The 22,503-nt window shown below is 46.7% G+C and overlaps 1 protein-coding gene across 1 annotated transcript in view; it reads right to left on the bottom strand.

The window, feature by feature from the left end:
• The window catches only part of TMC2 (transmembrane channel like 2), a 133,225-nt gene that overhangs the window by 74,337 nt on the left and 36,385 nt on the right, over positions 1-22,503 (bottom strand). Inside the window, exons 2-3 of the mRNA XM_056121572.1 lie at positions 6,034-6,328; positions 5,280-5,432 (exon numbers count right to left, since the gene is read on the bottom strand). Of these exons, the coding sequence (XP_055977547.1) occupies positions 5,280-5,432; positions 6,034-6,328 (448 nt within the window). The remainder of the gene's footprint in view (positions 1-5,279; positions 5,433-6,033; positions 6,329-22,503) is intronic.

Below are 22,503 nucleotides of genomic sequence, written 5' to 3'. Positions count from 1 at the left end.
TTGTTCTCCCTGACCAACTCAAGCTATCAAATCTCACACCCTCATTTTATTATCATAGTTGAACTTTGATTTATTTATTTGCATAATAATGGAAAGAGGTACAAGGTGATCCACAAAGTTGTTTTAAGCAAAAAAAAAAAAAAAGTAATGAGTTGACTGACCATCAATAAAGATATCCATCAATTACTTAAAGTCTATTTGCTATAATTTTCTTGAAATCACAGGAACTGTGCTACTCTCTTTTTTGTTTATATAAAGAATGACCCGGCTAGCTGGAATAATGAATTCGTGGTAGAGCTCAGTCTTATGACTGGTGCCATCTGCATAAAAATGTAAGTTTTTGTACTAGAGTAATGTCTCAGTGTTTGGTTTCTTATGTGTGTATTTGCATTGATCGACCAAGAATTTGGGAACAAGCTCTTAAAACAGAGAGATAATACAGGATTTAAAGCATTTGTCCTGCATGTATCTGACTGAAGTTTGATCCCTGGCACTGTATGCTCCCCTGAGCACTGCTGGGTATGGCCCCCAAACTGCACCTCTCTGCCCCATGCAACAAAGGAAAACTGGAAGAACAAGGCAGAGGAGTCAGAAAGATAGAGCATAAGGCAATTCAGAAACATTAGAAATAGCAGAATCTTGATCTTCTGTTCCTGGAAGGTATAATCCATAAAGAAAGCCAAGGAAAAGAAATGAAATTCTCCCAAACCAATGAGTTTAAAAGATAGTTTTGAGACCCAGTTGGGAACAGCGACTGTGCCAAGATCTTGATTTCAGCCCTGTGAGATCCTGAGTTAGGTCACACCATGCTGAACTTTCATGAACGAATAAGTGAGCCTTGTTTCAAACTCTTATGCATGTGGCCATTTGCACATCAGTGCATGAGTATTAAATGAGGAACCGAACATCTAGGAAGGTTGGATGAGAAGCACGTGGATCAATTTGTTTATTAGATGTTTGGGGAGGGGGGTGCTGATGGTAAACATAGACTCTTTGCAAGTTGGTCTGTCTGTTTTTAGCTTGTCAGTGATTCCAAACTGGTCAGGATGGGAGTATCCAGACTATGGGAACCAGCAAGTGTTTACGAATCAGACTATCCAATAGGGGCTAGGGATGTGATTTACGTGGTAGGACTTGTGTGAGATCCTGGATTTGATCCCCAGCATCATATGCACCCCATCCCTCAGGACTGCAGGGTGTGGCCCCCAAATCATGAAAAGATCTAATAGACACAGGTCAGCAAAGAGTGAAGGGGACTATGCCTTGAAGATCAGAGTGACAGAAAATAACTTGAATGTGGGGAGGAACAATGGGGATATTCCTACAGGGGAAACTTGGCCCAAAACTTACAGTACATGTAGGAATTGGCCGAATGGCAAAACCCTTCCATACAAACAGCAGCTGGACATTGGGGAACTTGCTCTGTGCCCCATAGGGTCCTCTGAGCCCACCGGGAGTGATCCCTGAAAACAGAGCCAGGAGTAAGCCCTGAGCACTGCTGGGTGTGGCCCCCAAATGAAGCAAAACAAAAACCAAAAGCAACTGGAATGGAGAAGACCCAAGGGTAAGCTATGGAGGAAAGCTGGATTCTTGAGTCTGGGGTGAGGAGTCTTGGGAGAGGGAAGAAGGAGGGAAGTCTCGAGGGATGAAGACCCTGTGTACTAGCAGACTTGCAGCGGGGAGAGAGATAGGAACTTCTTCAGCTGCTCAGCCCTTAGTCATTGCCCATCCTCAGCAAGGCAGGACTCTTCCTCTGGCCTGGACAAGCCAGGCTTGTGTGGAGAGCTGAAAGGCCTTCGGGGGTTTTCACAGGCCTTGAGCTTTCCAGGCAGCTGGAGATCACATTTCCATAAGCATCAAGGTTGCTCATTTTCCACCGTTAATAAAAGATGTGTTCCGGTGACACCTGAGTGGGGCTAAGATTCTCTTAGAGTGACAGATGGCTGTTCTGCTCCCAGGAGGAAGAGCCCAGTCTGGGGGGGCCCGAGGAAGAAGAGTCTGAGGGAAAGGGAGACGGGAAGGCAGAAAGCCAGTCTGGAGCTGTTCCTTCACCCAAACTGATGCCTCGAGCCACAGGGAATGATTTAAATAAAAAGGAATCTAAATGCAATTTAAATACGAACTCCAACTCAGTTTCTCAGCTTCTTATACGGTCAACAACTCCTCGACTGGGGCAGATTTTCATCACTGAAGCACTTTTATCAGCCCAGACCCGTTCTGTGGGTCAGCATGAAATCGGTGCAAAAGCAATGAAAAACCAGACTCTAAATTCAAATCAGCAAACTCCTCCCTGCTTGGGCCATTGACAATGTAAAGAATGTTATCCTTATCGTGTTCTTTCCCCCTTAATCCTATATAAGAATGATAACACCCTGGCTGAAACCTTCCTGAGAAGTCTTCCTCTTGAAATGTGAATACATCAGAGGATCAGCCTTACAAAGAATTCATGAATCCATCACCCTACTGCCCACCTGCCTTTTCTGAAAAGAAAAAAAGAGAGAGAGACTTTCTCGTGCTTTTCAGATATAAACTGCTGTTTTGCCGTGCATGCAGACAAGCTGGTTCTCTAGGACGTGAGTCTGAAATCTCTCAAGCTACAGGCTTGTCACTAGTAAAGCTCTTTGTCTGCCTACCACCTGCTCCTGATTGATTGGTCTTCCCTGCAGTGCTGAGCAGGACCTCTGGAGCTCACATGTTTCCAGGCTCTGGCCTGAAGGCACCGGAAGTCCCCAAGGGGGTGCAGGTCCTCCTGCAGCTGCGGAGGAGGTGATGTCTGCAGGGCAGTGGCTTAAGCTGTTTTCCAGAACCCTAGAGGGGGTCTGCTCTGCTTTTGTGCAGCCAGCAGTGAGGCCCACTGTGTCAAAATATTGGCTGCCAAGATGATTTACACATTTTAGGGTGAAGGGTTTGGACTTGAGTAATGAGGAGACTCAGGTGTGAGAAGGGGCGTGGGGGGTGGTGGAGGGAAGGGAAAAGAGTGTGACAATTAAGAGTGAAAACTGTGAGATGAACAAACAGAAACCACCACTAATGAGGTCAGCTCTCAACCACGCAGCACAGAAGACAGAACCCAACCGGAAGAGACAGGAGAGATGAGCCTGGCATCTCCCACAGGAAATGACGCTGCTCTGCTGCCCCAGACCTCACTGCCCAGCAACAGCTCAGCCAATGAGAGGCAGCCTTAGCCCAGCCCCTGAAAAGCCACCACACTGGGTATTCCCAGTTTTTGCCAATGGGCTTTTATCCCTCTCAACTTTTTTAATGAACAATTCCTTTTGTTCTTTGCTTATGACAAGGCTCTTCCCACTTGCCTTTTCCCTGTTCTTTTCAAATAAGCACAGTTTGCTGGTAAAATAATTGAGTGCTTATTTAGGGTCAACAACTTCTCCAACCTGTGCCATAAAAACCAAGGAGATATTGAGGAGAACATGGTAGTGTAGGATGGGAATGTATGCAGGAGATGATGGGATATCAACCAGTATGACTCTCATCTTTATCTCAAAAACCACAGCAGAGTCTTAGAATCATAAAGCACTTTGAATTCCAACCTTTTACATAAAAGTTAATAGGAGTTAATAGGAGACAAAGGTGTGAGTGTGTGCACCTTACCATTGCCAGAACAAAATTCACAGAGCTTCATTGTAAATTCAATTCTGTATAGCCACCGGGGATGGAGGATAGCTAAGACACCCTCTCCCTGCTCACCACACTGTCAGTGTGAGAGACATTTTGTATGCTTTTTGGGTCACACCTGGTGATGCACAGGGGTTACTCCTAGCACTGCACTTAGGAATTACTCCTAGGGGACCATATGGGATGCTGGGAATTGAACCCCGGGTCGGCTGCATGCAAGGCAAATGCCCTACCCGCTGTGCTATGCTTTTGAACTTAGGGGGATGGTCATAAAAAATTCCCCATACCCTTGAGGTACAGAAGGACTGATGGAGGTGGGTCACCAGACAAGAAAAGGTGGCAGCCAGGGGAAGGGTTGCGTGTTCGCAGGAGTGCCATGATCCACCATGCTGCTGGGTGCTGGCCAACAACAGGTTTGCAGCTAAGGCCAAGCTCACTCAAGCCTGTCTTTGCTTGTGTCCCTTGTCCCACACCCACCCACCCATCAGAGCAGTGATTCTGCGGGGGTAAGAAGAGAATATAGCCGAGTGGCAGGGTGAATCTCTCTTCCCATCAAATCCCCTAGGGACCAGGAGAAGGAAGATTTCTGTGCCTGAAATGCATCTGTTCCCTGCAGGAGGTTACCAGTGCTGGGTCACCCCAGGGGGGAAAGGGTGCTGTCCTTCTGCCTGCTCCTTCTTGGCGGCTCGGTGGCCGCTATATTCCAGAGGTCATTGGACAGCCAGGTTTGGGCCCGCAGTGGCAAGACACGCGAGGCCTCATGGGATGGGGGTGGAGCCAGCCCTTTCCTCCCTGCCCTGAGACCCTGGGTCGCTGCCCATGAACGGCCTCTCTGGCTCCTGATCAAGCTGCTTAATGGCCATGATCTCAGAGACTCAGGAACAAATCTCGGAACCCAGCAGGTTTTGGCAGAAATTCCTCCAGATTTAATTGATAGAATTTCAGAATTCCAAAACCACACGGCCACTACTGCAGCAGCGTGACATCATATGTTATTCATGGTCGGTAATAGAAAACAAATTGTCTACTGTTGCCCTTTTGGCAGATCTGAGTGTTGAGGTAAAATACCAAATAATAATGGTGAGTCTGGTGTCGAAATATTGAATGTAATCAAAGTAGAGAGAGAGTAATGTGGAGATCAACTGCCCCACAGGTAGAGGGAGGGTGTGGGATGGGGGTTTTACTGGGGTTTTTGGTGGTGGAGAATGGGCACTAGTGAAAGAACGGGTGTTTCATCATTGTATGACCAAGACTTAAACCTGAAAGCTTTGTAACTGTTCTCACAGTGATTCAATAAATAAATTTATAAAAAGGAAAAAAAAAAGTAAGGTGGAGTTCATGCCCAATTCAATCAGCCTAATCAACGGTCGAATAAATAGCAATACTCCTATATTAAAATTTAAAAAAAAAGAAAAAAAAGAAAGATTCCTGTGCTTACTGGGAAAAAAATGTTCCTTTTTTGGGTGGATGGTGCTCAGAGGCTACTCTTGGCTTTGTGCTCAGGAGTGGGCCCTGGTGGTGCTGAACGGCCATATACAGTGCCAGGGATGAATTGATGTAAGCATCATGCAAGGCAAAACCCCCTGTATCCCCTAGTAACTGAGTCTTGTGGGTGTCCTGTGGGGCTCCAGTCAACCACCTCTCACCTGAGCTCCCTAAGCTTCCTCGCCATGGGCCAGGGCTTGTTCCGCATGGTGGCAATGAGCTTCTTCTTATCTTCCACCTGCTCCAGAATCTGGGCCAGTTCCTCTTCAGTGAGGGAGTCACCAGCAGAGGCGCCAGAAGCCAAGGAGGATGACCTAGGGACCAAACCCGGGCAGAGCAGGGGGAGCGTCCTTAGACACTCTGGAACACAGAGGAGATCGGGCAGGGTAGGCGGGCTGTGCTTCCGGACATCCCCAGCTCTGAGCATCCCCCCCAACTCAGGGCTGCCCCCCAGAAGTCCCCAAGGTTCCCCACAACCCCTGGGTGAGAAACACTGTTTAGAGAAATGCCACATTTCAAAGAAAACAACACAGGCCCAGATTGGGTAGATGGGGTCCTCGAGTCCTCTGATAATTTCTCCACTCAATTTTCTTCATTTCTCTCAACACACCTGCAAGACGAGTCATCTGCTGGAAATTGGGGGCCTTAGGATCCACCCTGCTCTCATAGTCCCTGCACTTGGAGCTTCTTTCCACTTACAGAACATGAGGCATCCAAGCGGACAGTGCCCAGGTCCTACCCATGGGCCCAAGCATTGGGCAGAGGCCAAGACACAGGCAAACAGAAACTGTGAGGGGATTGAGCAGGGGGGAATCCTTCCCCAGGGAGGGGACATAGGCTCTTCATCATGGGAGGAGCAAGTGCTGGAAGGGAGGGCCTTGGCTGAAGCCAAGTCCCCCCAGAATCCCCACATACCTGTGCTTCCTCGATGGCTTCCACATCTCCTCCTGGTGCCTTGGAACCTCCCTTTCCTTCTTGGAGGACGCTCTCTGCTCCCGGATGGAGGCCCTCCCATCCCTCTTCCTCCTCCCCTGGGGAGTCCTCTCAGCCGCTTTCTGCTGCCCATGTCCCGTCGACTTCCTCCGGGGAGACCCCGGCCTTGGGCTGTCCCCTGCTTTCTCCTTTAGGCCCCGCTGTGCCTCTCGCCGGCCTGAGGCATCCTGGGCTTTGGACGTCCGCTTCCTGGAGGATTCCCTTCTGGACCTGTCACCTGCAGGGGCAGGAAATAGACCATGATGCAGTCACCACCTGGAACCCAGATATGCCCTTTGCTTCCTCCACCCCCTCAGAAGTCACATCCCCAATGGGTCTTTGAGTTTGTTGGCTCCAAAGGTCACCAGAGACGGGACAGGGTGTCTCTCTGCTGACCAGCCAGTGCACCTACACGCCTCCTGATCCTCAACTGCAGCGCTGGACCTGTGGTCTTCCTCCTCTCGGGTGTGTCATTTCGGGGAGCGAGGGCTGATTGCTGCTCTGAACCCCTGGAGCAGGCCTGGCACTCCATATATCCTGCCTGCATTGGCTGGATGTTGGTGCTGCTTCCGGTCCCACACTTTGGGAAAGGTTCTCTGGAGAGTTCAGGTTCACTGGAGCAGAGCCCAAGATAGGGATCCTCTGCATGTGAGTTATGGAGAGGGGTTCTCGGAAGATAAGGATGAGGGACACAGGCCCCGGCAAAGGTCATAACTGAACATGGGCCAGTGCTCAGGGGCTGTTCCAGGCTCCATACTCAGGGATCACTCTTGGTGGTCCTCAGGGGGTCATGGGAGGTACCAGGTATCGAATGAAGATCAGTCACTTGCAACATGTAGGCCTTTGTCACTGGCCTGTCTCTCTGGCCCTCCTCATCAAGTTTTGAGGATATGGAAGAGATAAAGTGTGACCAAGTCTGTGATGTGAAAATTCCAGGGCTGAGCTTCACTCAGACCTGAGGAAAATGTGATAAGGCAGAGACCTCCATGAGAACACCACAGAAGGGAAGTGGGTGCACGGCTGTGGGGCTGGGTGGGGTTGGAAAGCGAGTGGGTGTTGGGGGGAAGACAGGCCTTAGTGGGAGGGGACCAATGGGTGGGGAGAGGAGGATTCTCAGATGCAGGAGTTTACATCTAAAAACTGCAAAAGTACTGGTCCAGAACCGAGGGCTATTTCAAAGCATGGGCTTTCAAAACTATCATGCTGATGTGCCCAGCAAACTGGGACAAGTTAGCCACCATGTCAGAGGTGATGTAATTCGTTTTGTGCATTTGCAAATATCCCATTCAGCCATTCAAACCCGAATGCAGGGGATTTCTTACTAAAGATACTTGATTGGAAAATGCTTTTTCCCCCTCCAGAAGAAATTGTAAACATGACGAATATTTAGAGAGAGAATTGCTTTTTCTTGACTAAGACGATAGAAAATTAAGTGATTGAGGGCCTCGAGGGAGAACTCAAAGGACTGGAATGCATATTTTTTTGTGCTGGAGCCTGACTGTGATCCCTGAAACCACACAGCCCTTGAGCACTGCTGCGAGTAACCTTTAATTGCTAAGGCAGGAGTAGTCTCACAGAGAATTGCCAGGTGTGGTCCCAGAACAAATAAGCAACAAAAAAGTGGAATGATTAGTCTAGTTTTCATTCCCAAAGAGTGGAAAGACCTTAGAAACCATTATTCACATCTTAACAACAAGGGGAAAAAAGCCAGCTGAAAAACAGCAATTCTTCTTAATGTCACTTGATAATTGAGTTTACGGGCCATCTAGAGCCCCAGAAAAACCAGAGAGAGAAGCTGAGAATTATAGTTTACTCGGAGCAGAAATCCTTGACAGGAGCCATTACTGATGATGTTTAAAGATTATCCAGAACTCAAACGTACACACACACACACACACACACACACACACATACACACACACATATACATATCACTGTATCACTGCCATCCTGTTGTTTGTCGATTTACTCGAGTAGGCGCCAGTAACGTGTCTACTCCTCCCAGCCCTGAGATTTTAGCAGCCTCTTTACTCGTCTTTCCCAATGACTGGAGGCCATTTCAGTGTCAGGGGAATAAGACCTGTTATATTTACTGGTTTTGGCATATTGAATATGCCCAGGGAGCTTGCCAGGTTCTGCCCGTGTGGGCGAAATACTCTCAGTAGCTTGCCAGGCTCTCTGAGCGGTATATATATATTTCTCTCTATGATTTGTTGCCAAATGTCTAAACCCCATCAAATATGGTGTGGTAATTATGGAAAATGGTAGGAAGTGTCTTATGATGTATGTGTCCGCGTGGTCCGGAAAGTGGCCTGGAGCGTGGCAGCGGTTGGGTAGTGGAGGTTGGCTGCCGGGGCTGGGTCCCTTGGGGCAGGGAGGACTCTCACCTGCTCCACACTGGGGCACCATGAGTGAAAACAGCCTGGTGCAGAGTCTGGTGGCATGGTTATTGGAGCCTCACTTTATGCTCCCTTTCGGGAGAAACAGCCAATGAGTTCTGGAGGGTGGTGGATGATGAGATTATCTGTTGCTGGCAGGGAGTAGCTTATGGGTGTGACTCCTGGATCACCGGAGACTGGGGAAGGCAGGCAGAGGATTTCTGCTCCTTGGTCCCGTTGAGCCCAGAGTCTAAGGTCACAAAGTTCTGCATTACATACTATATATACATATAATACATATAATCAGTTAGGCACTCAGACACGGAAATGATTGTCATGAAGGAAAAGAATGATTATTCTCACAGATTCTAGACACAGGGCATTCAGTGCTATTCCACATGGACAAGCACCAGATCCAGCAGGAAGCAGAAACCATGAGGGAAAATGTGAGCAAGAGTTTGTATACTGTTTTGAAGGGAAGAGAGGGTGAGGCAGGGCAAACATGGCAGCTGGTTGCTTTCAACAGTTTTGAGGACTCTGGGAAATGGGGGTTGCTCCTACTTGACTAGTACCTGAGATAGTTAGGGCAGGTGATTGGTAGCCCAGGATGTGAGGAGATAGTTTGAACTATAAGCTCTGGGTTGATGGGCTTGCATAGGAAAGCCTGCTTGAGTCTTTTCTATCTCTAGGAATTAGCTAAAACAGGGAGGGACAGCCCCTCGAGGGTGTGTTAAATCCTTAGATGCATCAGAATTCAGGAAGTAAAGGGCATGGTCAATGAACACAGGAGGAAAACAAGCTTCCCCAATGAATTGCTAAAGCTCGGTGTAGACCAGCTTGAGAATAAAACATATGACAGCCCAATTTTGCAGGAAGGGGAATGAACACTTTGCTGAATTTGATCCCCAGATTCTCACACTGAATATCAGAGGAAAGTGCTTGTGCTTCTGGCACTGGAGAAGGAAAGGAACCATAACCCAGAATATCCTGTTTTCCTTAGCAAAGTCCCTTCCTCAAGGGAAATTTACAGGGTGAGTCTAACTGGACTTTTATCAGCCTAACTGACCTGGAGGATGAGACTCCAATCACTTCTATCCTTTGTCTCCCCTAAGAAGCCTTTATGACTCAGAGCTTACAGGCACAGGCTTATTAAGAGACTGAAACCTAATCACAGGATAATGGAACCTTTCATCGCCCCCATAGCTAGCCACTCCATCAATGGGGCTCCTGTATAATAAGGGGTACAGGGATTGGGGACATGGCCCATAGGTCTCTAAGTAGTGCTGGGAGTGGTCCCCTGAACACCACCCTGAGCACCCCCACCCCCCACGGGAAACAGAACAAAATAAGTAAATTAAATTTTTTAAACTAGGATGACAGCTGAAGCAAATGCAAGACTCAGGCTCAAAGCGAAATTAAGTTTCTAGGGAAACTCAAAAATGAGAGAGAGGAGAACAAGGGTACTAAAGGAAATTGAATTCCCTGACACCTACAGCTACAGCAAATAATAAACACAGCTTACCTCCTAGCCAGATAAATAAAATGCCTTATATCAAGGACCTATTTACCTTTTATTCTGGAACCAACCCAATTGATTTTCAACAGCAATAAAAATTAAAAAAAAAAACCACAAGTCATATTAAACAGTACTCCACCCTAATTTATTTTATTTTATTTTAATTTTTTGATTTTGGGGTCACACCCAGAGATGCTCAAGAGTTACTCCTGTCTCTGAACTCAGGAATCACTCCTGAAGGTGCTTGAGTGACCAATGGGATGCTGGGGGATTGAACCTGGGTTGGCCGTGTTATCAATCACCCTACCTGCTGTACTATTGCTCTGGCCCCCTACCATAATTTAAAGGACACAGAAAACATTAGAACTAGACTTGGTTATCGCAGAAATTTTGGAATTAGTCCAGGGATTTAATACAATTATTATTATTATAGCAGAGTGGTAGGGTGTTTGCCTTGCATGCGGCTGGCCTGGCTGAGTCGGGTTCAATTCCTCTGCCCCTTCGGAGAGCCTGGTAAGCTACCGAGAGTATCTCGCCCTCACGGCAAAGCCTGGCAAGCTACCCATGGCATATTATATTCAATATGCCAAACACAGTAACAACAAGTTTCATAATGGAGACGTTACTGGGTCTGCTTGAGCAAATCGACGAACAACAGGAGCACAGTGCAACAGTGCATTATTATGCAATGTATCTAATGGAAGAGTAGGCAACATTCAAGAATAGATGGATAATATATATAAGGAAGAGAGATTGAAGTGCTAAAAAAGAATCAAAAGGAAATGATAGCAACCCAAAACACTATAACAGAAATTTTTTAAAGTCTTTTTTTTAGCAATAAGAGATTATCAGTAGAAGGTATAATGATAGAAAATTCCAAAACTGAAAAAGAGAAACTAGAACAGTGTTTTTCAACCACTGATCCGCCAAAAAAATGATTGCATTTTGACATATGCTGTACCTGAATCACATAATTTTGCTGTTATACATGCTGTTATTTATTATAATAAATAATGATAATGCTTTAAAATTTTTCTGCCATAGCAATCCATGAATTCTCCTACTTCACTGTTCTGAAGGTGTGAAAGAGTTGAAAGTCACTGGAATGGAATAGTCAAGAATTGTGAGGCAATAATAAAATGCATTACATATCTAATGGTTCTATCAGATGAGAGAAAAAGAAAGAAATATAAGTATGTGAAGTAATTATGATTAAGAATTGTACAAAATTAATGGAAAACATCAAACTACAGATCTAGGAAGTTCAGAATACCAAGCAAGATAAATGAAAAAAAAATCTTTACTTGGCATAAATATTCAAATAACAAAAAACAAAAAACAAAGAGAAAAATCTTTTAAAAAGCTGAGTAGTGGAGAGAGGTGTAGACTCACCTACAGATATTCAAGGATTAGAGTCCTATAGCAACTTCTCTTCAGAAAACAGGCAAACAAGAAGAGAAGGAAATAAAATATTTAAAATGCTAAAAGGAAAAGAGCTCCACAACCTAGCATTCTGTTACCAGCAAAATTACCCTTCAAAAGTGAAGAAGTAACGACTTGCTCTGATAAATAAAAATGCAGTGGCTCTGTCTTTCAAGCAATAAATTTTACAGGGAGAAGAAAAACTAAAGGCCCCCAAATTACTTTAAAAAAAATAATGTAGGAGTATCGCTCTTTATTCAGCCATTGATTAAGCTGATTGACCCAAACTTACTTTTACGTAAAGAAAGGAAGAGTATTCGAGATGCAATACATGAAAGAAATGTAAACTCTTTGTCTTTTTTTGTTCTTGAGCCACATCCAGTGGTTCTCAGAGCTCACTCCTGGCTCTGTGTTCAAGGGGACATAAGTGGTGCCAAGAATTGAACCAGGGTCAACTGCATGCAAGGCAGAATTTTTTTTTTTTTGGGTCACACCTGGTGATGCTCAGAGGTTACTCCTGGCTCTGCACTCAAGAATCACTCCTGGTGGTGCTTGGGGGACTATATGGGATACTGGGAATCAAACCCGGGTCGGCTGCATGCAAGGCAAACACCCTACCTGCTGTACTATCACTCCAGCCCAAAGGGCAGAATTCTTAACCCCTGTACTATCTGTGGAGCCCAAGTTTTAATTTTTCTGTTTTTTTTTTTTTTGAGGTGGGGAAGGGGGCAAGCGAGGAGTAACAGCTTCAAAGTGATGCTCAGAGGTCCAGGAGCCCCACCAGAGATCCTCAACCAATCAGGTGACTGGTTTAGTGCAAGGGTCCAAGGATGCAGAGAGATCACAAATAACAGGACGGAGAGTCACACACACCATACTAACACCAACTGAAGGAAAGCTAGAGTAAATGTTCATTTCAGACAAACAGTTCTCACGGTAAAGAAAATTACCATGGGTAGCATGGGGCATTGCATAACTTTAAAGAGGTCAGACTTCTAAGAAGACAGCAATCCTTAATGCAGATGTTCTCAACAACAGTGCACCAAAACATGTGAGGTGAAAATTGCAAGGAGAAATAGGCAAATCCATTATTTTATATGGAGACTCCAGTGCCCCTGCACTAGATATTGATAAATGAAGCAGGCAGAAAAACAGTAAGGGTGTAGCTGAACTGAAAAGTACCATCAATCAGCTCATTCTAATCTACATTTATGGGACACACTATCGAACAGCTATAGAAAACACTTTCTTTTTGAGTGTACATGAACATGTACATCAGAATAGACGACCTTCTGGCCTCTGTGTTAACAAATGAAAATCATATACAAAGTAGGTGCTTAAAAATAAAGATAACCTATAAATTGATAACAGAAAGATACAAAGTATTTGGAGAAACACTTTTCTGTAACTGGATAGAGAAAAAAAAATTAAGAGAAATTTAAATAAAAGGTAGCACTGTGGCACTGCACTGTCCCCCCGTTGTTCATCGATTTGCTCGAGCGGGCACCAGTAACGTCTCACAACAAATTGTGAGACTTGTTGTTACTGTTTTTGGCATATCGAATACGTCACGGGTAGCTTGCCAGGCTTTGCCATGCGGGCGAGATACTTTTGGTAGTTTGCAAGGCTCTCCAAGAGGGGCGGAGGAATCAAACCCGGGTTGGCCGCATGCAAGGCAAATGCCCTACCTACTGTGCTATCTCTCCAGCCCAAATAAAAGGTAACTTATCAAAATGTGTGGGATTCACAGTAAAAGCAGTGCTCAGAGAGAAATGTATAATATTGAATGCATATATTTAGAAGAGTTAAAAGCAATCACCTAAGCTTCTACCTTAGTAGACTAGGAGAGAACAAATTAAATCCAAGATAAGCAGGAGAAAAAAATTATAAAAGTTAGAGTGGTCACGGTCCTCCCGTTGTTAATCAATTTTCTCGAGTGGGCCCAGTAACATCTCCATCGTGAGACTTGTTACTGTGTTTGGCATATAGAATACAACACGGGTAGCTTGCCAGGCTTTGCTGTGCGGGCGAGATACTCTCAGTAGCTTGCTGGGCTCTCCGAGAGGGGTGGAGGAATCGAACTCGGGTTGACCATATTGACTGGGTGCAAGGCAAACGCCCTACCTGCTGTGCTATCGCTCCAGCCCATAAAAGTTAGAGTGGTAATCAATGAAATCAAGAACATAAAAGTAAATGGAGAAAGAAAGCATGAAATCAAAAGTTGGTTCTTTGGAAAGATCAACAATACTGATAAATCTCCATTGTACTGAGGGCTGAGAAAGTGTATCACTGAACAAATCTCTGAGAGGGAGCAGAGGAGCAGAGAGGAGGGAAAGGAGAAGGGGCACCTGGCCCCTATCCAAGACAAATCACACTGCTTGAAAAGAACGGATAAGAGGGGCCAGAGAGATAGCACAGTGGGTAAGGCTTTTGCCTTGTAAGCAATCAACCAGGTTTAGTCCCTGGCATCTCATATGGTCCTCTGAGTCCTGAAAGGAATGATCCCTGAGTCCTGAGTGCAGAGCCAGAAATAAACTCTGAAACACAGCTAGGTATGGCCCCAAACTACATAAGGTCAGTATAGGTCAAGAGATAGTGCATCAGGTAAGGTGCTTGCCTGGCATATAACTGACCCATATCCACCTGTAGCACCACATGTTATCTTCAAAGCACCATCTGACCCCTGTAAGGAGTGATTCCGGAGCATTGAATCAGCCTTGAGCATAGCCTGGTGTGGTCCAATCCGTGCCTTTCCCCAGCTAAAAAGTCAATATATGTTTGTTACATCTTCTGAACACTGTGTGTCTTCAATCAGTGAATAAAACTTTGTTTTTGCTTTTGATAATGAACTGCATCAAAGTTCTACCCAGAGTTGTAGATGTAATGTGGTGTGGGAGAGGGAGTGTCACACTTTTGTTTTTTTTTACAAGATGCAGTCCTGCAGGACAAACCCCACATGAAAGATGGAAAGCAAGGCAGAATGTGCCCTTCTTTCTTCCCCAAATTTACGCAGAATACCAGCTGTTTTTATTTTTAATTTTTTTTTTAGTTTTTGTTTCATAGTCAGACTTCAGTGGATGCCACATAATGCATAAGTGAGGAGCTAGAAAGGCATTTATCTCCTCATGATGGCACCACCCACGTCCGGTGCTCACTCCCTAGCCCTGAGTGCTCTCCTTCTGGACACTTGGTTGACCCAGAGCTAATTTAGGGCAGAAAGAGGCGGGGGTGGGGATTAGGAGGGGCGGGGGAATCTTCCTCTTTAAGTGCAGTTGCCAAATGGGAGGAGAAGGGCTCTGACTCCCCCTTTTGGCGAATGCAGTAACAATTGCAATTATTTGAGGGGAAGATCTTTGTCTTTTCAGACTTTTTATTCCTTCTGTGTAGACCACAACCCAAAGGAATTAGAAACCAGGACACCTCAGAGGTAACTCCAGACAAGATTGGAAATGAGAAATCTTGAAGTAATTGGGATTCAGTTAATTCCCTGGACACCCAATAATAATGGCGGCCCTTGAGCATCTAACGCTAGAAGGGATGTTTTGACATCTGGACTCATTTCCTGTCTTCAGTGGGAAAGGGGACATGGCAAGGGCTCGGGGAGGTGTAAAGGACACATTTTTTTGAGTGACTCCGTTTAGTCCAGCTCAGGGGTCTTGTAGCATAGACCCTTAACAAAGTCAGATGCAGGGCTGGAGCAATAGCACAGCGGGTAGGGTGTTTGCCTTGCATGTGGCCAACTAGGGTTCGATTCCCAGCATCCTGTATGGTCCCCTGAGCACCGCCAGGGGTGATTCCTGAGTGCAGAACCAGGAGTGACCCCTGTGCATCGCCAGGTGTGACCCAAAAAGCAAAAAACAAACAAACAAACAAAAAAATGTCAGACGCTTCTTCTGGGGAGGCCAAATTGGGAACCACAATGGCAGCACCTGGAGAATGGGCAGGGGAGTGGCATGTGAGGAAGTCCATTTGCTCCCTGAGATGCTCCTTTCTCACCTCCTGCTTGGGAGGTGAGGAGGAGGAATGTCACCTCCTAGAATGTCACAACATGCCTCGATCATCAGTGCGTGGTGCCCAACCATGCAGGCAGCTGAAGGGGTCCTTTCCCTTCTGTGCCTTCTGTGGGATTCTCTTGGAGCAGGTTTTCCTGCCCCCAGGTAAATCCCTCACCAGTCCCCCAAAATGGGGAAGGCGCCGAGCACCCTCTGCCTGTCCTGTGGAGCAATCTGGGGAATCAATCTTGGCTTCTACTTTCTAACATGTCCCCAAGACTGGTGACAGTCTAACATGTCCCAAGGCTCAAAGTGATTCTTACTCTGGGGGTGTCTCCTGGCACTGGGGCTGAGGACATATCTTCTCTCCAGCCCCCTGCCTTCTCTCCAGTGGGATGGCCAGCCTGAGAGGCGCCTCGTGTCATACTGAGTATGTGGGAGGGGAGGAGAGGAGAGAAGGAAGGAGAAGGAGCAGCCCTGGACCGTGGAGCTAAGCGGGCACAGCAGGCTGCCTGGGACTGCATCTCCCCATCATCATTTCACTCCATCCTTGTCTCACCTCTGCCTGCAGAGCTGCTCCTCGGCCGCCCTCTCACTCCACTGCCTGCTGTAAAGGAACAGAAGGGGTGAAGGGTGAGGAGTGGGGCTGCACACCTGCCCTCAGCTCTCAGCTGCCTCAGACAGGAACCCAGCTTGGATTGATGTTATAAATACATTCCCAGGACCCCTGTCCTGACATTTTTCTGACACCTGGCAATCATCCCACATTCTTTTTTCCCCCCTTTTTTTGGGTCACACACAGTGATGCTCAGGGGTTCCTCCTGGCTCTGCACTCAGGAATTACTCCTGGCGGTGCTCGGGGGACCATATGGGATGCTGGGGATCGAACCCAGGTTGGTCGCATGCAACGCAAACACCCTATCCACTGTACTATAGCTCCAGTCCCAACAGTCCCACATTTAACAATTCTCAGAAGCCCCTGCCCAGACGGAGAGGAGAGGGAGTCATCTCTGGGAAGGTGACTTTTGCCTGCCCAGGGATGGTGGTGCTGCAGCCCAGACCTCATGGGGGGAGGGGCTCTGTGCTCCCTCCTTTGTCCATCCCTTCAAGAGTCCTGCAGGAGGGAGCAGCCTCAGCTTAGGGCCGGGTGGGAGAGGAAGAATCTCCAGCTGAAGGGTGCTTGGTGCAAGTGGCAGGCAGGAGGCCAAACCAGGTCTCTGTGCCTAGCAAACTCTTCTTGCTCCTCTGTCCCCTGCTCTGGCTCCGCGGAGGGAAGGGTGCACTCACCTTTGTCCCCCAGGTCCTGGAGCTGGCGGCTCATGGTCACCGAGGCTCCCTTGTTCCCCCTCCCCACTCCCCTAAAGCTGGCTCACGCTTGCTCAGCCTCCTTCCTCTTCAGCCAGGGCTGCCTTGCCACCAGCATGGTGGCCAACCTCCCCTCCTGGGCAGCCAGACGGACCTCTGCGCTGGTTTGGAATGGAATGTGGCTGGAGCGGAGCGGAAATGTGGGTGGTGAGGAGAGCAGTGGCTGGGAAGGTGAGGAGGTGGGTCCCCAGCCCCTCAATCCCGCCACACACTCATCCTCTCAGGTTTCCCTGTAGGAGGCCTCAGGTTTCAGGCATCACTTACTGCGGTGGGGGTGGGAGGCTGAGGAGCTGCCAGCCCTGGCCCTGGGAGGTGTGAGGAGCACCCTAGGGTGCTTTCCTCTGTCTTGGGTCTCTGGTTCTGACAGACCTCAGGAAATTTCTACAGTGTTGGTGCAGGTTAACCCTGGGGATAAAGGCAGGCTCTCAGAATGACTCTGGGTCTCTGGCTCCATAGGACAGAAAAAGCCCCAGAACTCTCAAGGTAATAGTCTCACACTATGTTTTTTTTTTATATTCCATAAATGAGTGCAATCATTCCATGTCTGTCCTCCTTCTGATTCATTTTACTTAGCATGATACTCTCCATATCCATCCATTTACAAGCAAATTTCATGACTTTATTTTTCCTGGCCGTGGCATAGTATTTTATTATGTAGATGTACCATAGTTTCTTTCTCTAGTTGTCTGTTCTCGGGCACTCTGGAGTGGACTTCTTGCTCATCTTGGGCACTGACCCATCAACCCTATATAAACCTGGAAAAGTGAATTAGTAAAAAGTGATGGGAAATGGGTCAGTAGGAGTAAGCCATGTCACAGTTATGTGCTGTGATGGTACTCAGTCATCACAGGCTGTTTCCTGTAAATAAACACAGTTAAAATTGGGTGCCTTGGGGTAGTTCTTACCCTAGGATGACCTGGAGGCTATTGTACTTGCATCGCAAGCATGAGAACATGAGTTTTATCCCTGGAGCTGCCACATGGACCAAGAGCTATCCTGGCAATGTGTTAACCTGCCACAGATAATTTCTGGCCACACTGCAGGCAGGGGGTGCAAACACTGGTATTTTAAAAATTATTTATTTATATTTTGCTTTTTGGGTCACACTTGGTGAAGCACAGGGGTTACTCCTGGCTCTGCACTCAGGAATTACCCCTGGAGTGCTCAGGGGACCAATATGGGATGTTGGGAATGGAACCCAGGTCAGCTGAATGCAAGGTAAACGCCCTACCCGCCCTGCTATGACTCCAGCCCCCAGCACTGCGATTTAAACAGATATGTGAGAGATTGGGGAGATGGTCCCCGGAGCTGGAGTGTATGTTTTGCACTCAGAGTGCCAGGTTTATTCTTCACAGCACGGCATGGTCTCTCAGTCCTGGCAGGAGTGACTCCTAAGCACCATGAGATGTGGTCCCCTGTTGTAGTAGATGGGACTAGCTTCAGTTCTTATAGTAAAAGCAACACGCTTACTACCAGATGTCTGGTTACAGCTCTTCATTTGCGCCATGCCAGAAAAGGAAAGCACAAATAGCTATCTGTCGACTGCCTGGTGGAATCCGCAGCAATAGCAATAGTAATCACAAAGCAGCAACAGCAGCAAACACAACAGATTTCCCACCCCGAGCCATTTCAGTTGATGGAAAACCAATCAAATGCATATGTGTGCGTATGTAAATAAACGACCAATCAGACGTCTTGATTATTTGGCTCCTCCTTTTTCTTGTGAGTCACTTCCTGTCTAATACCGCTACAACTTTGCATCAAGATGTGTGACCTTGTGGGCAGGATGTGAATGGTGAGCCCTGGTGTGAGCACAGCTAAGCACGTGCCAACCCCAGTCACCACTACAACATCTAAATTGATGGAAGGGAAGGGGGAGAATCCGTGTGCCTCGGTATGCTGGGTGGGAAATGGGAGAAGGATAAATGTCTTTGGACATTGTGCGGAGAGCAGGGTTCCGTTATGTATCTGTGTGCATGGTCTGATGACACCTGACTGGCATGTCACAGAATGATGGTTTAGTGTCATCTTCATTGCACTAGAGTGACAGCATCAGACTGTCAGTGTTCACACACTATTTTAGACACCTTTACCAAGGGAGTAGCACTGTAGTAGTAGCACTGTCCTCCCGTTGTTCATTCATTTGCTTGAGAGGGCACCAGTAACATCTTCATTGTGAGACTTGATACTTTTTTTGGCTTATGGAACATGCCAGAGGAGCTTGCCAGGCTCTTCCCTGAGGGCGGGATACTCTCGATAGCTTGCCAAGCTCTCCAGGAGGGATGAAAGAATCCAACCCGATGGGTCGTGTGCAAAGCAAATGCCCTACCCACTGTACTATTGTTCCAGTCCTCACTAACAAGGGAGTATCTTCATTTACTTTCAGCATCCCCTCTTCCTTCCAGTTGAATGCTACCCTCCACCATAGAAATTGCTCCCTCCATGTTCTAGTCCCCAGTACCCTCAAATGGTATGTTTCCTACTGAATACCAGTTCTCATGCTCTTTGTTTCCATTGTCTTCGGGTATTTGTTCTTTCACCATTATGTTTCTTTATGTTCCTCACATGAGAGAGATCATTCTGTGTCAGTCTCTCTCCTTCTGACTAACTTCATTCAGCACAATATTCCCCAGATCTCTCCATGTAGCAGCAAGTTTCATGACTTTGTCTCTTCTTATGACTGAGTAATATTCCATTGTGTATATAGTTTCCTTAACCAATCATCTATTCTTGGGCACTTGGATCATTTCCAGATATTCGGCTATTGTGGATAGTGCTGCAAGGAACATAGGGGTGCAAATGTCTTTTCTCCATTTTGTTTTTGTTCCTTGGGATATATTCCAAGACATGGGGTATATTCCAAGAATATGCTCCTGAGTCAAATGGAAGATCCACTTTCTAGATTTGCTCGAGGCCCTCCCGTTGATCGTCGATTTGCTCGAGCGGGCCCAGTAACGTCTCCAATGGAGACTTTGTTGTTACTGTGTCTGGCATATCGAATACTCTCGGTAGCTTGCCGGGCTCTCCGAGAGGGGCGGAGGAATCGAACTCGGGTCGGCCATGTTGGCCGCTTGTAAGGCGAACGCCCTACCCGCTGTGTGAGGGCGATCTGGCTGCGACGTCTGTCACCCCATTGATCACCAGGGTTGATTCGGCTGATCTGGCTGGCTAGGCGGGTGTCCCCTTCCTCCCTCACCGCTCCATGTGCGTCCCTCCCGAAGCTGCGCGCTCAGTCGAAGAGGACGGCCTTCTCCGATAGAGACGGACCGGTCTTCGGTCGAGGGTATACGAGTAGCTGCGCTCCCCTGCTAGAATCTCCACTTTCTAGATATTTTAAGAATATCCGTATTGTTTCCCAGGAAGTCTGGGCCAGTTGACATCCCTACCAGCAGTGAATGAGAGTCCCTTTTTCCCTGCCTCCATGCCAGCATTTCTTGTACTGTTCTTTTCGGTGTGTGTCAGTTTTTGTGGCATAAGATTATATCTCATTGTTGTTTTGATTTGCATTTCCCTTATGAATAGTGATGAAGTGCATTTTTATGTGCCTTTTGGCCATTTGTATTTCTTCATTGAGAAAGTTTCTGTTCATCTCTTCTCCCAATTTTTTTTAATGGGGTTGGAACTTTTTTTTGTAAAATTCTACCTGTGCTTTATATATCTTGATACTAGCCAAAGAGAGCATCTTTAGAATCTCTCTTGCTCTCTTTAAAAATAAGGACCATCTCCAGGGCTTCTGTCAGGGGCTGCTCCTGGTTGATTCAAAGTCCAGCAGATCAATGTTAGGGTCTGACTATGCTCAAGGAACCAGTCTGGGCCAGCAGGGATTCTAGTCAGGGTTCTGTGCATATCGGTCATGTCTAGTTCTTTAGCTATCTTCCAGACTCTTCTTGAATCTGTTTCCAAAACCTCTGGATTTGATCTGTGACTTGAAGTCAGCAATTAGACTGTGGTTGTAAGCTTCAGAATCATTATCAGTTTGGTTGCTGAAGATGTTGAAAGTTGAATTGAGGGGCTGGAGTGATAGTACAGTGGGTAGGGTGCTTGCCTTGCACCTGGGTTCGAGCTCCAGCATCCCATTTGGTCCCTGAGCACTGCCAGGAGTGAACTCTGAGTACAGAGCCAGGAGTCAGCCCTGAGCATTGCCAGGGTGATACCCCCCCCCCAAAAAAGAAAAAAACTTGAATTGATTCCAAGTTGTAAATGACAGTATTCACCCCAGCCCTCTTAAGAATAAGATGGCTCAATTAAGAAAATAATACCCATGGTCTATAGTTCTTTCCTCTAGTGCTTCTCGGTACACTAGGGACAGAATTGGCACCTCACCAAATGTCTAATGCAGTCTTTTGTTTTCCTCAAATCAATGCCATCTGCTACAGGGTAGGTTGATGGAGGGGGACATACAACTCCCATGGGGCAGGAGGATGAGGAAGAGGCATAACTAAGACTGTCGTGAGGATTTCTGTTAGAATAAAAGTGATGCTACTTGTTTGGGAGAGATTCAGTCCCTCATTCCTGAGAATAAACTCTATGCCAAGTCATTGTCAGGTGGGCTTCAGAAAATCATTTAGGCTTCTAGAAAGTTCTTTCTTTGCTTTGCTTCATTCAGATTTGTCTTTTCTTTGGGGGCAAAGGGGTGGGGGAATTCCATCCAGTCTCTAAGGGTAAACATCATCATTTTACCCTTTTGAAAATTTTGAGGAAAAGCCTCAAGTTTAAGGCGAGTGAACACAAATCAGGTGTCACAAAACACATCTTTGAAATTTTCATGAAATATTCTTTTTCTCTTTAACACAGGCTTAGCTAATAAACACTTGACTTCTATTTATTGCGCATAGAAACCTTGCTCTAAGAGGTACTCATATTGGAGTGATGTGCTCTTAATATTTTATCAGGATGGTGAACATTTCCATTCCTACAGTAAGGGATGGGGTTAGCTCTAGTAATTCTCTCTAGAATTACTAGAGAGAAACTGGGTGAAACTTCATCAGAGAAAATAAAACCTTAACGTTCAACAGAACAACAGCGAGAAAGAACACATGCGTTTTCAGCCCAAAGTTCCAGGGTGTCCAAATCTCATGGTGCTTTGTCACAAAAACCTTTTGTTAATGGGGAAGCATCTTGGACCATTTTGTTAACTTATCTCTCCAATTAAAAAAACATAGGCACATAATTAGCTGTGGGTATCTGCTTACAAAACATCCAGTGTCACTCCCAGAACGTTGTAAACCAGCACAGAGGAGAGGATCTGGTGACGAGCTAACACTCGCCGGACAACGTGAGCTGGGGCTGTGGCCGGGCCAGCAAACAGGTCTCTCCTGGGAGAGTGTGTGGTGCAGAGTAACGGGTCTGGACGGCTGCCATGTGTCCCTGCAAATTTGGAGGTGCAAACTATGAATAGGGTGCTTCTAAGGTTTCTCTGGAGAAGCTCTTGGTTCCTTCACTCTTCTCCATCAGCAGTGAAACTTTTGGCATTCCCCTAGGACTTCCTGTGAAACTAAACTGCCACCTTTGTTTCTAGAGCTCACTCCAGTGACAAGACACCACTCATCTGACAAACTGGAATGTCAAGGTACCGCTCAGAGTCAGGGGTGAAGAAAAACACCTTTGAAGAGCCAGAAATCACTCCAGTTTTCAGGATTTTCTGAAAGCACCATACCTGTCATTGGGATGTTGCACCATGAACATAAACCACAGACAGGGAGCTTAAAAAGGTCCAGGGACTTCACTGATGTAGATGCAT

Source organism: Sorex fumeus, unplaced genomic scaffold (genome assembly GCF_029834395.1).
Source record: "Sorex fumeus unplaced genomic scaffold, SorFum_2.1 ptg000044l, whole genome shotgun sequence".
NCBI classification, from domain to species: domain Eukaryota; kingdom Metazoa; phylum Chordata; class Mammalia; order Eulipotyphla; family Soricidae; genus Sorex; species Sorex fumeus.
Note: the sequence above shows the minus strand (reverse complement) of the source record. Positions and strands in the feature narration are given on the sequence as shown.